This window comes from Aythya ferina (genome assembly GCF_964211825.1).
Source record: "Aythya ferina genome assembly, chromosome: 3".
NCBI classification, from domain to species: Eukaryota; Metazoa; Chordata; class Aves; order Anseriformes; family Anatidae; genus Aythya; species Aythya ferina.
In genome coordinates, this window is record NC_140298.1 from 81,261,319 (window position 1) to 81,278,166 (window position 16,848).

The following is a 16,848-nucleotide window of genomic DNA, read 5'->3' on the forward strand; positions in this document are numbered from 1 at the left end:
TTCTCTAGTCAATCACCTGGGCTAAGCTGGTACAGCTACACAGAGCAGAATGGCTGGACATTCTGGACATCACATGTGATGATGGTTCAGGCTGATAATGCATAAGACAGGTGTTCTGTGGCCATGAAGAGAACATGTGGTTCAAGTACGAAGACTGAGAAGCTGTTCTAGACATAGGAGACCAGGTGCCAACCTCATGTCATGTGTTCTACATTGGTAAAATTTCTGAACTTCTGTAGACTCAACCTGATTTACTGCACCATAGATGTAACTGAGGAAGGAGCAAGTTTAAAAGAGTGCAACTGGGCCAGGCAAAAGCTTGTAGACCAAATCTAGGCCAATCATAAAGCAGTGTCTTGAAAGCAAAATATAGAACTCAGGTTGCTTCCTTCTCTCTTTGATGTGTGCTCTGTGCTTTTGTGAGTGGCTAACGAGCTCTGTGCAATGCTGCTGGTATTGGATGTTGCTGATTTTGCACAGTATTATAATATCTGACCTACTGAAAAGTTCAGCCTGGAGCAAAGAAGGCAAGCAGTTTGGGCATTCATCTTTGTGCAGTATTGCTACCTGTTTACCATGCTTTTGACCTTGGCATACTAGGTGAAATAATTAGTGTATATGGCATATACTGTAAGTGGTGATGCATTCAAAAGGGATTTTTGTTTTGTGTAATTTACAGAACAAAGTCACAGCATTCCCCAAATCTGGGTAACAGGCATTCTCACTTAGCTTATGATTATGTTTATCAATACTTCTGAGTTTGTAATTTTTAGTTCAAATTACACATTTAGCTTTTGGTTGACAATTTCAAGTCAAGTTTAAAGCCAAATAAAATCCCAAGTGATTTAAAAAAAAAGGAATTTCACACCAATAACATTTGAAAAGATATTCACAGACTGAAGCAAGTTCACTGGGTGGGCCCACAGTTGGTCAGGTACCGAAGCTCTTGCCCTGAGAACAGACTGAGGAATCAGGGCTGGTTCAGCCCTGGAGAAGGGATGACTTTGGGAGGATCTCACAGGAGCCCTCTAGTACCTACAGGGGGGTAAACAAGAAGAAAGAGCTAGGCTTTTCCACAGTGCTACATGGTGTTAGCAGATGAGACAGTAGATTTAAGTTGCATCGAGAGGAGAAGACGGGTTGACATGGTGACACAGCGGCAGTGGTGCAGGCTGCCCAGGGAGGCTGTGCTATCCCTGTGTTTGTGGCTTTTCCACACCTGAGTAGGCACAGACCTAAGCAACCAGGTTTGACCATGCAGGTAGCCCTGCTGTGGGCAGGAGGTTGTATGAGAGACCTCCTGAGCTCCACTCAGACTGAATTGTCTGATCATTTAATCAAACTATTGCCACACTGATATATATGAACCATGGTTCTGACCTGCTGAGTCTTAGGCAATTATATTCCAAAATTTATTTTGAAAAACAAAAAAGCATTCTGCAAGCTCCCTTCCATGTGCTTTCTAAAGGAAGGAGAGGCTTGCATTACCGTGCACACAAACCGAGTAGCTGTGAAAGTCTGGTTGTTGTTCACAGTTGTATCTGTGTAACCAAGTTCTATTCCTTGTCCTGTTGAGAGGTTCACTTAACAGTAACAAGGTGTAACTTTATAAGACTGATTTTTTTTTTCCCTTAGTTTTTCCCCAAATAACAGTAAAGGATTTTTTTTTTAATTATTATTATTTTTTCTTATAGTTTTGTAAATTGGGTAATTTCATAACCTCTCCACAGTATCATTATGCAGACTGTTAGTAAGCGGAGCTACTCACAGCTGTATTTGAAATTTTCCCAGCTGTGAGAGTCCTGCTTTAACATAAGAACAGTTATAAAAGTCATGATAGAGAATGACATGGCTCAGGCTTTCTAATGAAATAGGGCAAATGTGAGTCTAAATGGAGTTATGATGTATTATTCAATGTGGATATGAGACATGAACATACTGGAAAGAGTCCAATGAAGGGTCACAAGGATGATGAACACCTCAGATGATGAACACAGGTGATGAGCACCACTCCTGTGAGGAAGGCCGAGAGAGCTGGGATTGTTCAACCTGGAGAAGAGGAGGCTCAGGGGTATCTTATCAATGTGTATAAATACCTGAAGGGAGGTGCAAGGAAGACAGAGCCAGGTCTTTTCAGTGGTGCCCAGTGGCAGGACAAGAGGCCATGGTCACAAAGTGGAACACATGATGTTCTGTATGAACATCAGGAAGCAATTCCTGATGGAGCACTGGCACAGGCTGCCCAGAGAGGCTGTGGAGTCTTCTCCTAGGAGATCTCCAAAAACTGCCTGGACATGGTTCTGCGCACCCTGCTCTGGGTGTCCCTGCATGAGCATGGGTTAGGACTGGATGACCTCTAGAGGTCTCCAGCCTCAGTCATTCTGTGATTCTGTGTGGTTCAGCAATATGGCAAATATATGCAAATAACCACAAGATACTGGTTTTGCCATCTGGGTTTTTCTACTGATAGTAAGAGAAGGGAGCTTCAACAGCTACTTGCCACTTCTGAAAGCTGCATCAAAATCATTTTGATAAAAGGGAACTGTGCCCCTTTATACAATGTTAAGATACTTTGCATGGGCTCAGTGTGACTGAGTATAGTTATAGAAATACATATAAAATGAGATCTGTTGACTTACATAACTCTCCTAAGAGCTTGGGTTTGTTTTTTAAAAAAATATTTTCCCCTTCTTAGTGTATGTTTGAGTATCCAACTTTTAATAGTAGAACAATGACCTCCTTTTCTTCCCAAAGTGTCCATACTCTAGATCCACATTAGTGGATCTAGATCACCACATCTAGATGAGTGGTTTTCTGTCCTTCACAGTTTGAGCCCCCTGGATTCCTTCCTTAAAGCAGTAAATATTATAGTTTCATAAAGAAATGTGTATTAATAATGTTCACATTTGCCATTCCTACCTGTCTTTCATAGATTCTTTAGAGGTAACTGATGGAGACCTTTAGCCTTGCTTGCGTTAGTACAATGCAGATTTGAAAACTGCTGCCAGATCTAGATATTTTGAATGAATGGATCACAGTCAGACCTTGAATTTCCCCACAGATTTTGATATATCCTTAATATCAAGCTTTTGTTTTCCACTTACAAGTGAAAAGATTTTACTGTTTGAAATAGTACTCTTGTAAACCAAATACAGACCATTTGATACAGGGCTACCAATGTCCAGGAAGCCTAAGCTTTTAATCTCTGCTTTGGACCTTCTCTTTACTGCTGTATCATAGGCAGCCTGGAGTTCTTGCATTGCCTGACCCACATGCAGCCTGCCTTTTCCTTTTTATGCTGTGAAACTGCTTGCATGATTTGGCCTGTTTCCATAATCTGACTGGCAACCAGGAGGTTAAAAGGACATGATTAGTCCCTAAGCTTATCCGTTTACAGACTAAAAGAGGCAACATTAAAGGGAATTTGAACCCAAAGGGTTTGTTTCAGCTGGAAATTTCAAAGCTTTAATGTTTTAAATAGGCATGCAATTTTCTATCCTTGGCTTTTGCTTGCATGACTTTAAAATCCCAGCTGAGGTTATGAAGATTTTTAATACCACATTTCACATGCTTTCATCTCACCTATTGTCAATTAAAATACATTTAAAATACCCCATAATCATCAATACAAAAGAGGTCTTTTGCTTTCTTGCTTTTCTTTTTTAATACTTTTTAAGGACTGGATATTAGGAGAGAGATGCATCATAGGGTAGTCCCGCTGGTGTGTTATGCAGTTGGAAGGGATTGCTCATTAAGCAACGAAATAAAAATGTAATTTTGGATGATTTTTCTGTTTCTCGTGGAACTAACCTTTCTTTGGCCATTGCTGTATTATCTCTACCAGAAATATTAATCCTTTTGGCCTATAAGATTGTTTTAACAGAGCATTATATTTTTACCTTTGGAATAGAACTGATTGTATCAATTGACAACCTCTACGCATAGATAACACATTGATATATTATACATCAAGAACAAAGTTTAGATGTATTCTGTTAATTTCAGCTTAATACTGGTTTGTTTACCTAGTTGTGTTACCAGTTCTCTTATTACTTTATCATTTGCTTTCTTGATTATGAGAATTTCTGGGTAAACGGTCTCTCATATACCTCTTTCATTGCTAGGATTTCAGGTTTATCAAAGGTAAAGGACACTTTCCTTGATATTAAATTTTGTGCTCTTGTTAAAATTTGAGATTGAGTCACTTAAGTGGTAATAAATCAAGTACTAACATGAAGTAAAGTTACTAATCAGCTGAAATAGCAAGATAGGAAATGCTATAGTATTTGAAGTCATGTTTTGTCACACTTCTCAATGTGATGAAGTGTAATTCTTTGCTGAAATACAATAGCTGATCATTTCAGAAAGTTTTACATAAACCTAAACTACAGGGAAATAGCATGTACAGTTCTGATAATTTCAAAAAAAATAAGTTTCAATAATCTTTCAAACAGTAAATGTTCCAGTTTTATAATAATAATAAAAAAAAATTGTGAAAACTACAAAGGTCATAAATAATAAGGGACACTGAAATATATCTGGAATAAAACAAATAATATGAAAGAAATATAATCCTAATATCCTTTAGTGCACTATTTATCTTTGGTGCTGGTATACTTTTCAAATTAAATGTAAAATCTCAGCATAATTCAAATGACTATATATTTATTCAAAAGACTTCTGTTGTAGGTAGAATTAGTAACTGTTATTGTACCAAAATTGTTGAAAAATAGATAAACCTCGACGCACCCGAAATAGTAATACCAAGCTCCAAAGCTAACTACAGGCTGAGAGTTAATAAGGTTGCTGAGAGATTAACTACATGTTTAATAATGTGACCATCTCTGAAAAACAAAGTTAGTTGATACCAGTAACACTAATGGTGATGCTAGTCATCAGAGGGTAAAGAAGGGTATTAAGGTGGTGACCTCTTAGGCTAAAGAGAAAAGTAAGGAGTTTGTGGTTTGTGGAACCAGGAAAAGTTAGTTGGAGCCACTAGCATGTGCAATAAAGTCAGTTCCTTCCATTGTATTTTTGCTCTTCCACACACACCTTTTAGGTTTTCCTAGACTGCTGAGTATCAGAGCCATTGTGTAAATAGCTAATATTGCCTCAGTTGCAATTAAAACAGAAATTATACATTCTTGCAGTAGACATGGCTTACATCTGGAATAATCAGTGAGTCAACTGGGCTCAAATCCCACCAAATCCTATCCCACCAATTTAGTCATTTGCTTGGCTTCCAAAAGATAACCAAGTATTACTTGTGGAGGCCATTCCTAGCTTCAAAAGGACTCAGAGTGACTCCCTCTTATCTGTCATACCTCTCTGTGGACATTTCTAGGTTGTTCAAGTTGCTCTGCAGTTGTCTGGAGATGCAAGTTACTCTAATGAGTCCCCAGGTCACCTCTGGCCTCCCCTCCCTTCTCCAGGCTGGCAAATTCAGATATGGGTAATGCTAGCAGCATAAATAAACCATTTTTCTGTCTGATCATCAGTGAAATCCTGATGTACTGGTGCAAATCAGAATAGAAATGAAGGACGCTTGTCCAACTGTGCTACAGTTTCTCCATGATAATTTATCCCTGCCTTACCTTTGTATCACAGAGTGAATCTACTGCCTCTGTTTCTTTGTTGATTTGAGTTATTTGACCTCCTGACTTGGTTAGGGGAATACTTCAATCTTTGCTCAGCAGCTGCAAGTCTAGTGGTTCCCTACAACTATTCTGGGAAAGCTGTTTTTACCTCTTTCATAATTTTCTTTATGACAGCCTTTCCTTGAGCATCTGAGAAACCTTTCCCCATATGGAAAGGTGATAAAGAAGAATCCCTTTCAGCCTCTCTAGGAGCCTTGATCTGGGCAGCAAGTGTAATGTAAATAAGAAGCAGGCATCCTCCACATCTGAGACTGATGCTTCTCATCTCATTACCCAACTTGTATCACGTTTGCAAACCTTAGGAGGAGCTACTTTACAGGACCTATACCAAGACGGATTTGGGTGATCTTGGAGTGGCTGACAGGGTTGTGCGAGGACCTCTTAGTAACAACAGCACAGTACAAATTGATGCTAGCTGTAAGGGTAAATCTGGGCCACTGTTCCTTTCAAGACTAAAGTTGTAAACTGTCTAGGCCTTTGGTACTGATGTTCCTGCTGAAGATGAAACAAACAGAGCAGCTACAAGGTTAGGAAGGCAGGTGCTTGAAAAAACACTCAACGTTTGTTTTTCAAAAGCAGCTTGATATCTGTGGTGCTTTTTTAACAGCAAAATGGTTGTGTTTATGAAATGGTTTACAGGCCTATCCCTTTCTTTTTTTTTTTTTTTTTTCTTTTTTTTTCTCTGTACTCTACATCAATTTTACCATTATTTGATACATTTTAAAATAAGCCTGTGTCATTCACAGCACCACCAGAAAAATTCTGTCAAAACTTCTAACATAACCATTCTTTACTTCTTAGTCAAAATCTTGTAAAGTTTGCTTGTTCAGAAGTTTGAATTCAAGCTTTTGAGTAAAACTAAATGTAATCATTGTACTAAGCTAAAAGAATTAACATTTGACATTGGAACTCATTGTGGCTGTTCTGTAATGAAAGTAAACAGATTTGTAAAATAATTCATTGTATCTACAATGTGACTGTGTTCTAAATACAATACTTTTTTTAAAAAAAAGGTTTCCCATCTTAAAATACACTTCATTGTAATAGGATTTTGAAAGAAGTTCTGAATGAAATGAAATCATCTCATACCAATGGTCTGCTAATACCAATAATTTTATTAAATGGAGAAGAGATTCAGCTCTTAAAATTAAGTAGCATATAAGCCTTATGAACACCGTGGCTGATTGCAAATTATATTTATGAACCTGGTTGTGATTTTATTCAATTAAATAAAGATTTAGTAATATCCATGTGAACTCACAAATAGGAAAGAGACTTCTTCTATACATAAAATACTTTTTCATCTTGTTGCAGCCAGACTTTCTCTCTCTTATATCCAAGTTCTAATGCAGGTAAAGTGAACAGAGGAACAAAATGTTCCCCTGAAGTACTGGGAGGAAGCCAGCCAGGTGGCTTAGGAGATCTCTTTCTCCCTTTTATTATAGAAGATCTTAGTTTTTCTCCGTCCTTCAGGTTACTGTAGACCATTTAATAGTGAAATTGTGATGTGGTTTTCCTGCAATATTTGTAAAACTTGCAAATGAGAATTTTTGAAAAATACCTCGGGATGAAATATATATATATATATATATATATATTTTTTTTTTTTTTTTTTGATCTGCTTTTCAGAGTTAGAGAGGAACTAGAGGTTCCTTAAGCTAGAGGTATGCTTAAAATATTTACCAAACAGATCTGAGCTTACTTGGTTCACCCTTTGGTGCAATCCAGGTAGCTGTGATAAGCATAGTACTGAACACAAAATATCAAACCCAACCAACATGCACAGTTTAGCACAAACCCATGCAGTTCCTTGGCAGCCCTGATAATGGATGAGAGTGGGTTTATGTGTGCTGCAAAATGCCACATAAATATGGAAACTCCTTAAACCTGCAAAGATCTAGGATGTGGAAAAGAATAAGGGAGCAAACTAGATAATAGCTAAAAGACCTATTAATTTCAGTAAAGATGTGCTGTAATTCTCTTAATTTATTTCTGCCTAGAGAGTCTTAATGTTTTAGAGAATGATCTTTTGCTTTTGGCAGAAACCCTTAAATATAGGCATATGAGACACTGTTATTTTGTTTTGTTTTGTTTTGTTTTTAATATACAATCAACCTCGAATAACTTTCTTGGGGGGAAGGGGAGCATAGTGTTAAAATTGCTACATTAAAAGAAAAATTTGGCTCTTCATGAAACATTCAAGAAATTAATTGTTCTCGAACTGCTGAAATTGCCCAGATAGCATAAAAATGAAAGTGAATTGCAAAGGGTGAGAATTTCCAGAGTGCTGAGCAACATGAAACCTATCACTAGAAGTGAACTTTCTGAGTTGTATTTTTTGTTTGTTCGTTTGTTTGTTTTGTTTTGTTTCTTTGTTTTAAAGAATTCTATCAACTTTGCTTTCAGAAATTAAGAAAATGTTGCATCTTAGGTCTTGTTTTTTCAGGTCTTCGCTTCACAAAGAAAAGGTTTCTTGCAGGAGGAGAGAAAGCACTCTCTCTGTTAACAATGGTACATGGAAGGAATTCAGCTTGCTGTTCCTTCTGTCTGTCACCTGAATTACTGCTGAACAGATTATGATGAACACTGGTACATTTTTTTTTCTGGATTAGTGCTTCTACCTGTCTCAAACTCCCTATTAATTTCATAATCATGAAATAATGGTGGGTTGGAGCAATTTCTGCTTGGAAATGAGCTTACTTGACACCTGCTTGCATTGTTGGAAATTCATGATAGTGCCTCAATTTATGGTCATTCTCATACTATAAGAGCTCTCATCTTTTTGCATGGGTGATTGGGATTTTTGCATGGGTGATGTTGGGATTTTTAAAAAACAAATATTTAAAGATATCTGATGAAAGTTATTGCCTGTAAATTGAAAGCAATCACTGGTTTGCTTTGCCTCTGCTTCTCTGCCTTTGACACACAGTCCAACTTTTACCTTGTCTGCTTGTTAAACCATCCCTAGCATTGACACAGATTGACACAGTGTTTTTTTTTTTTTTTTTTCTGCAACAGACTGTCAGCCTTTCTGTATCTTTGAACTTAGCAAGGCCATCAAAAAGAACATATATGTTTTTTCATACCTGGCTTCACAGTATCTTAATTGTATACCATAATACTTTCTAGTATTCATCCAAATATTCACTAGTTAATCTGAGAAACTATTTTTGAGTCTGGTTATAAGATGCCTTATAAAATGATATTTAATAATCCTGAACTTTGTTGTTTCATTTGTTACTTTTATTCAAAAAAAGTGCCCTACCAAATGTGAGTTTCTCTTTTTAAACCTATGCTGGTTCATGTTTCTGATGTAGTAGACAACCAGGTGTGAAAAGCCTAAAAAATAAAATAAAATAAAATAAAATAAAATAAAATAAAATAAAATAAAATAAAATAAAACAAAACAAAATGAGGAAGCTTTGAATTCATAAGCTTGACATTTAAGCTTCTTTAAATGATGGAATAAGTATATATTAATATATGCTGAAACCTAAAAGGCAAAATGTCTTAAAGAGGGTATGTAGAATTATCTGTATTCATACTAATTGTATGTCACAGAAGTTTTTAAAAGAGCTAGCTATAATGGCAAAATGATCAAGAACACATACAAGGTTCTTAACTTGTAACTTGTTACTGACTGTCCTGACATAAACCATTTATAAAGACTTCTCAGTATTCTCATTTTTAATCCTGATGTGTCACCACAGAGCACTAGTTTTCTAGTCTGTATCATTACTGAAAGATTTATTACCTATATTTACAGTGGTAAAAGTCTTTTGGAAATGCTTTTTAAATGCCATTTGAGTCTTAAAACCTTTATTATGCCCTAACTGCAATAAATATAGTAACTTTTTTAAAAGTGATGAATATTTTAATTATCAAGAAATATATACATATTAACAAAGCACTATTTATATTTGCACACACAAACTTTACTTGCATCAATATTTCTGCTTTTTTTCCCCCGCAGGGCACAATATAGAACTATGATAGCAACCGGCGGAGTCATAACAGGACTGGCTGCCTTGAAAAGGCAAGACTCTGCCAGATCTCAGCAACATGTAAATCTTGCCACAGCACCAGCTTCTGAAGAGAAGAAGCCAGTTAGACGCCGGCCCAGGGCAGATGTAGTGATTGTCAGGGGCAAAATCCGACTCTATTCTCCATCGGGGTTCTTCCTTGTTTTGGGAGTGCTTATCGCATTCTTGGGAATTGCAATGGCCATCCTTGGATACTGGCCCCAAAAGGAACAGCTTTTAGGATCTGAAGATAAACTACCAGTAAATGAAACTGAGGTCCTAAGAAACCAAGGAAGCATTTTACTTCGTTTCTTTGAACAGCATGTGCACTCAGATAAGATGAAAATGTTGGGCCCTTTTACTATGGGCATTGGAATCTTCATTTTTATTTGTGCAAATGCCATTCTACACGAAAACCGTGACAAAGAAACAAAAATCATACACATGAGAGACATATACTCCACTGTAATAGATATCCACACCCTGAGGATCAAGGAACAAAAGCAGCTGAGTGGTGCCTTTGCTGGCTTGTTGGGGGAAGGAGAACTCGGGCACAGTGGGAGTTCATGTGCATCACGGCTAGCTGCAAACACGGTTGCACCTTTCTCTGGCTTCAAGAGTAATTTTAGAATGGATAGTTCTGCTGAAGAAGAGGAGATTCCCCTAAATGAAGATAGGACCACTGCTAGCCTTCTACCACCTCTGATGACTGACCAATCTGGTTCAGTCTTTGGACTTTACCCTCATTCCAGCAAGGCTTCAGATGACAAAAACACTAGTTCTATAAAGTGTGAAACAAAGTCCATCGTATCATCTTCTATTAGTGCTTTCACACTGCCAGTAATTAAACTAAATAATTGTGTTATTGATGAGCCCAGTATAGACAACATAACTGAGGACTCAGAGGTCACAAAGAGTTGGTCCAGAAATCTGTCGATGGACTCTCTGGCCATTCCATTAACTGACACCAAGGAATCCTGCAAACCAGCTGCGGCCATGCTACCACGGCATAATTCATTTGTGGACACTCCACATGATCAGTTCAAATCTTCTATGACCCTTGGACCAAGTACAGGAAAGCTTTTATCCCCTGGTGCTGCCAGGAAACAGTTTGGGTCCAACACATCTTTGCATCTTCTGTCTTCACATTCAAAGTCCCTGGATTTGGACAGGGGTCCATCTACACTCACTGTCCAAGCTGAACAAAGGAAACATCCAAGCTGGCCCAGACTGGATCGGAGCAACAGTAAAGGATATATGAAACTAGAAAACAAAGAGGACCCAATGGACAGGTTACTTGTGCCACAAGCAGCAGTCAAAAAAGACTTTACCAATAAAGAAAAGCTTCTTATGATATCGAGATCTCATAATAATTTGAGTTTTGAACATGATGAGTTTTTGAGTAACAACCTAAAGCGGGGAACTTCAGAAACAAGGTTTTAATATTTAAATTGCAATTTACAATATATTCAACAGTATTTTTTAAGAAAACGTTTTGACAAGTGTTTCCTTCTCAGTGAAACTAGAACAAGACCATTTTTATCCAGATGATTAACAGCATATTAAAATTGGCTTGTGTAAACAGAGATCTTTGTCTTTGTAAGTCCAAGAGTTTGTTGTCACAGTAACATACAGCTGCAATACAGTACATTATCATTGCTCAGAGAGTTTTGGTATGACTTATTGCATTTTTTTCCAAGTCATTATTCCTTCTGTTCTATATGAGCATGTTACTTTCTATGAATTTGACTCCAAAACCCTGCATTAGAATTAAAAGCTCCATTTACCTGTAAGTTCTACTTATTTAATGACTGCAAGAGTCTAGAAATTGTTTTTGCAGTCTAGAATGGGAAGTGAGGAAGAATACATACTGGAATTGTCAAATTCAAGCATTTATCCTTGGTGTTGGCTTTCACATATAATACATCTCAGTAACTACAATCTTGCCATTGTCATTGTGAGAATCTTGTTTAGATATGGGGGTGGGTGGATAGAAAAGAGTGGGTATCAAAACATTTTTGTGAATTCATTGTAATTGGTCAAGTTGAATACTAGTGTTGTGAATTATTAACTATGCTTTGTACAATAAAATTTCTACATCCATTATGATTTAATCCTAAAATTCCGGGAAAGCATACATAAAGTAAGAAACCTGAAAATTCTTCTGGGGTTAGTTCTCTAAGGCATTTTGATTGGCAGCAGTTTTGAAATCAAAGTGTACTGATTAAAATCATAGGGACATAATGAATGCTAACAGGGTTTTAGAAACATGGTATATAGTAAAATGATATCATGACATGAATCTGAAGAGAATAATGAAAAATGAATATATTGCCTCTCATTGCAATAGCAAGAAGCTAAATAACTAGGTTTCTATGGTCAAGATACTGATACAAAGCATATAATTCAATATGTATACTAAATATTACAAAAGCCCCTTGCCTAAATTTCAATTTATATATTTCACATAATTATTGGGATGGTGGTTCACTGGAGGCTTAGCTGGGGTAATTTTCATTAGAAGATTTTGCAAAAAGAAGTGACATTTAAAACAATATTTTTCTCAGCAGGGTAAGTTCCTCAGTTGACAATTGTAGGCTATTGTTAAAGAAAATGAGAATTTGAATGTGCATACCAGAAAGTTTCCATGTATTTCATTAAGGTATTTAGGCCGTGATCCTGCCATGACAGTCATGCTAGAGAATGTCACTTCTAGTTGCAAGGCTCACCTAACAAGAAGTTGGTTGTATGTGGTCATTTTAGATATATTCACTCAGGAATTGTTTTTAATGGCTTTTCCCAAAAAGAATCAAGCCTGTTAAACTGTTGTACTTCAGTTATGAAAGATCAAAGATAAAATACATGTACACACACTCTCTATATCCTTTTTTATTTTTAAATACTCAGCTCCAGATTTCAACTGCTTAATGTTTATGTATCAGGAGCATTACTTGCTCAGTGAATTGAGGCATAGTGTTAACTGTTAGAACCTCAAGCCTATATATTGTAACAGAGTTGGCTAAATATTTTGCTATGAAGCTTTTAATAACTTTCCGGTTTGTGTTCTTAAGACATTTGCTATTTTTTGAAATGAAAATAAAATGTATCTCTACATATATCTGCTGTAAGACATGTTTTTCCTCTATAATCTCAAATCTTCCATATCAAAGTATAATTAAGGATCATAATATTGTACATAACATTATGCTTAATATATTAGCCTGCCACTAGATATATGGCTATGACTAATTAATTTCAATGACATCCCTGCACATGTAAAGGTTGAATTTACTGTGTTTCTAATATTTTTTTAATGTAATGTGAAATGTATTCAAAATGCTTTTGATATAAGGAAATTTTGTATAAAAAGAACACCTTGTTCTTTTCAGTTTGGCAGTATGTTTCAAAAAGTGGAAACCATTATTAAAAATACATGAATGATATAAGCTTTTATTTCCTGAATAACTAAATTAAATCTTAGCTTAAAAGACTGTTTTTTGTTTTGTTTTGTTTGTTTTGTTTTGTTTTGTTTTGTTTTGTTTTAACATCATACATGGGAATAGTGGTCCATTTATAAGTATAGCAAGGCATGAAGTTTTAATTTTTAGTATAGATACCTGGTACTGAAAAATGTACTGATTTCAAAAAAATATACCTGGTTGAGAGACCAAAATAAAGTTACTGACTTGAATTTGCAAGAAATCAAAATAGCTCCGTACAAAGGAATTATGTGATTGACAGATTGACTACAAAAATATTCTCAAATTGTCCTAAAATGGAACATTTAATTTAGATAATAGTATCTACTCTAAGTTCCAGAAATAATAAGCTCATCCAGTACATATTAAGTAACATGATAACTCAAAAGTGATAGTAACCTTTTTTCCTGGGATTTTCATATCCCAAAATTTAAAGACATGTGTCAAATGATTTATAAGGCATAAAGTCTAAGGTGCTAAGTCTGATGAAAGGTTTAATATTTTTAAAAAGTTGTCTAGGACTCTATTTTTGCCCAGATATACTAACTACAATCACTCTGAAAATTAAGGACCTTGCATCTTCCCATATTCCTTGAGTACTTCCAACTCAGTATCTAGTCAGAAAAAGTTTTAAATGTTCAAAAGACCTGAACACTAATCTTCATGAGGTGGAAAACTACAGTAGGGTGCAGATGTCTGAACCCTTTGTAACACATGTTCAGATAGCAAGTAAAGACCTAGTGAAGAAAGGAGCATTTCTGAAACCTCACTGTTATCTTTAGGGCATTACTGTATTCACTCTGTTGCCGATTCAGTTCACAGACTTTTATTATTATTATTATTATTATTATTATTATTATTATTATTATTATTTAGATCATTTCTGATGTTCTGAACAACACTATTGATGTTCTGTGCAGCCCCACAATGAATTGTTCCAATACAACTTCAGGGTGAAAAAGAAGCCAAAGACAGGAAGTTTTAAACTATTTTTATCATATGGGAAAATAATTGTATAGACACTCCACAAGACTTTTCATGCAATACGAAGCTAAAACTTACATCTAGCCCTTGGAAGATATTATGGTACCACATCCTTTGTATGTAATAATCAGAAGGAAGTCATTTGTATTGTACAATCAGTGAGTTCAGCTTCTTCTCCATAAGACCATTGAAAAATACATGTGTTCTACCTCTCAGGTAAGCATCTTAATCACAGCCTGTGGCTTAGACTGGTGTTAGAAGCTGTCTGTCCTTTCTAGCAAAGCTGTTTCAGTCTGCTTGTTTATTGGGCAAAATTCATCAGTAAATAAAGAGCACAGTTCTGCAGTGTTAGAAGAGAAAGTCTGGGCTGCATTGTCTTTTCCAGGTTGTTTCTATACTTAATATAAAATACTGACTGAGTAAAAACCTTAGAACAGGGTCTGTGTCTGGCCAGTTCAATATTTTAGCTGCTCCTTTGGAAAACCCGGTTCACTCTCCATGTGAGCCAATTAACCTGATTTTTCCATGCAGTTCAGTGCAGAGTTCAGCAGGAGGGAGTGGCAATTGCACCAGCTGCAAATACTGTTACCTGTGGACAGGAAGATCTTGGCATGGGGTTCTCTGAAGCAAAAAGACTTCAGTATGGTGCTCCCCATCCTGATGGCTACCCTAATGCTTGAGCTTCACAAAGGATGGAAAAGTAGCCTGGTTTTAAAAATGAAAAGTAATGTTATAAATGAGCAGAATTTTTAAGGCTACCAGTTTTGGAGGTAGGCATCCACATCTGTCCCTCAGCATGGATTAGACAGCTAAACAAATTTTGTGCAACCACCTCAGAGAGCCTTTCTCAGATCTAGCACTGATTTTACTTATCCTTAAAATATAGCATTACTAGTCTTTTAGTTTCTCCTATATGAAATGTGGTCAATAGTTTTGACCTGCAGCATCTTTTCTCTCTGAAAAGGTTTTTTAGTTTGTGGAGTTCCTGAATTGGAACCTTCCAGAGAGGCTATGGATGCCCCATCCCTGGAGGTGTTCAAGACCAGGCTGGATGAGGCCCTAGGCAACCTGATCTAGAGTGTGGCATCCCTGTTCATGGCAGGGGGAGGTTGAAACCAGGTCTCTTCCAACCTGAGCCATTCTATGATTGGTTTAATATAGTGCTTTTACAGATAAGTTGTTCTTTCTAGGAGTGTATCTCTGGCCCTTTCCTGGAAGTTCTGCCTTCATATTCCTAGCACTATCTTTTTTTGTTGTTAATTTTCCTACAAAGTGTGATGTTGTGGTGAATAAGCAGAAATCTTTTAGCAAGACTATGTGCATGCATATATGAAAATGCAAATGGTATAAGTGGTCTATTATAACGTAGGAGTGTTTCAATTAGTATGACTTAGCTACTCAAGGGCAAGTTCATGCCCTTTGTTTAAACCATTTCAAATTAAACTCAGGATCAAATTAATTATCATTATTACAGCTATCACATGTTTAACATTCAGTTAACATTTATTAACTCTTTCATCAATGTTCCGTGAATGGCAATGCTGAGTTGTGTTTTAGGACTTGGTATTTCAAATTAACCTCACCAGAGTACTTTATAGTTTCAGTAAAGCCCAGACAATATAGTTTATCTGAATGACAGTTGGCAGAATTACAACCCTGAGTCTCATAAACAGTGGAAATCTGATAGTTAAGTTACTTTTATTTATTTATTTTTGTTATTTTAGTTTACAATGGCATATTGCATTTAAAATATAAGAACGCACTATATTAAATGAAAAGCAGTGTGTCTAATTGTTGTCTTGGTTCTAAGTCTACTTGGCAGACAGCTTCAGAGGAGAGTATAGAATCACTATAAATTATCCATAGGAAGAATGATTAATCCATTGCTGTCTTTTATCAGTTTTTATTCTAGCCAGTGTAATTATTCAGGATAGCATTCCTAGAAATAGCCAATCCATTTCTGAATCCCACCAAGCCTTTCGGTTTACTAATATTTATTTTGCAAACTACTGCAGATTAATTAAGAGTTATGCCAATAAATATACTTCCTTTGTCAGTTTGAAAATTTTATCAGCACTTTAATTTCATTGTAACAGCCAGTTGCTGGGCCATTAAAAAATGTACCCAAAATAACCTGGTATCTATTGATATTTCTGTGGCTTTTCTATTTTTAAAGAGATTAGTTGCTCAGAGTTATCCTATGATTTACTGCACAACACATTTAACACTCAGATCTTTCTGTTCTCAGAATAGGTTCCTGCTTTGTAGGAAATACTTGTTCTAGTACACATTTTTTCACTTTTACTGTTAAATTTCCACTCATTTCATTATCCCATTAAGACAATTCAGTTTTCCTTCTGATCTCTCCCATATGGATAGTATGTCCCTACTTAGGCTGCAATAGCAGACAGTGCAGCCCAATAGGAGTAGATCTGTAGTTGGTGCTGAGGACCAACAGGAGCAGACCTGCAGCTAGTGCCGGGGGCACCAACTTAATTCTCATTTTTAGTTCTTTAATTTTTTTTTCCGGAAGTTTTCCATCCTACCTGGATCACACTAGCAGGCTTACAAGAGACCAGATAGCTCATCCTTTCCTTCTTTCTGCCATTTCAAAAATGCAGTTAAAAAGATTACTATTTTTAATGCATATTGGCTTTCCTCTCTCTGTCAACTCAGTAGATTTATTGAAATTTCTTGCTACAATGT

The 16,848-nt window shown here is 36.3% G+C and overlaps 1 protein-coding gene across 3 annotated transcripts in view; it reads left to right on the forward strand.

Annotated features, from left to right (window-relative positions):
- TMEM200A (transmembrane protein 200A) overlaps window positions 1-12,795 on the forward strand; it is a 59,195-nt gene extending 46,400 nt beyond the window's left edge. Inside the window, exons 2-3 of one of the 3 annotated variants that reach the window (XM_084514389.1) lie at window positions 8,104-8,246; window positions 9,631-12,795. In XM_084514389.1, coding sequence (XP_084370515.1) covers window positions 9,647-11,122 — 1,476 coding nt within the window. In that variant the 5' untranslated portion in view covers window positions 8,104-8,246; window positions 9,631-9,646 and the 3' untranslated portion in view covers window positions 11,123-12,795. Of the gene's footprint in view, window positions 1-8,092; window positions 8,247-9,630 lie in introns of those variants that run through there. The other 2 variants (XM_084514390.1, XM_084514388.1) reach the window with 2 other exon arrangements.
- The last annotated feature ends 4,053 nt before the right edge of the window (window positions 12,796-16,848 follow it).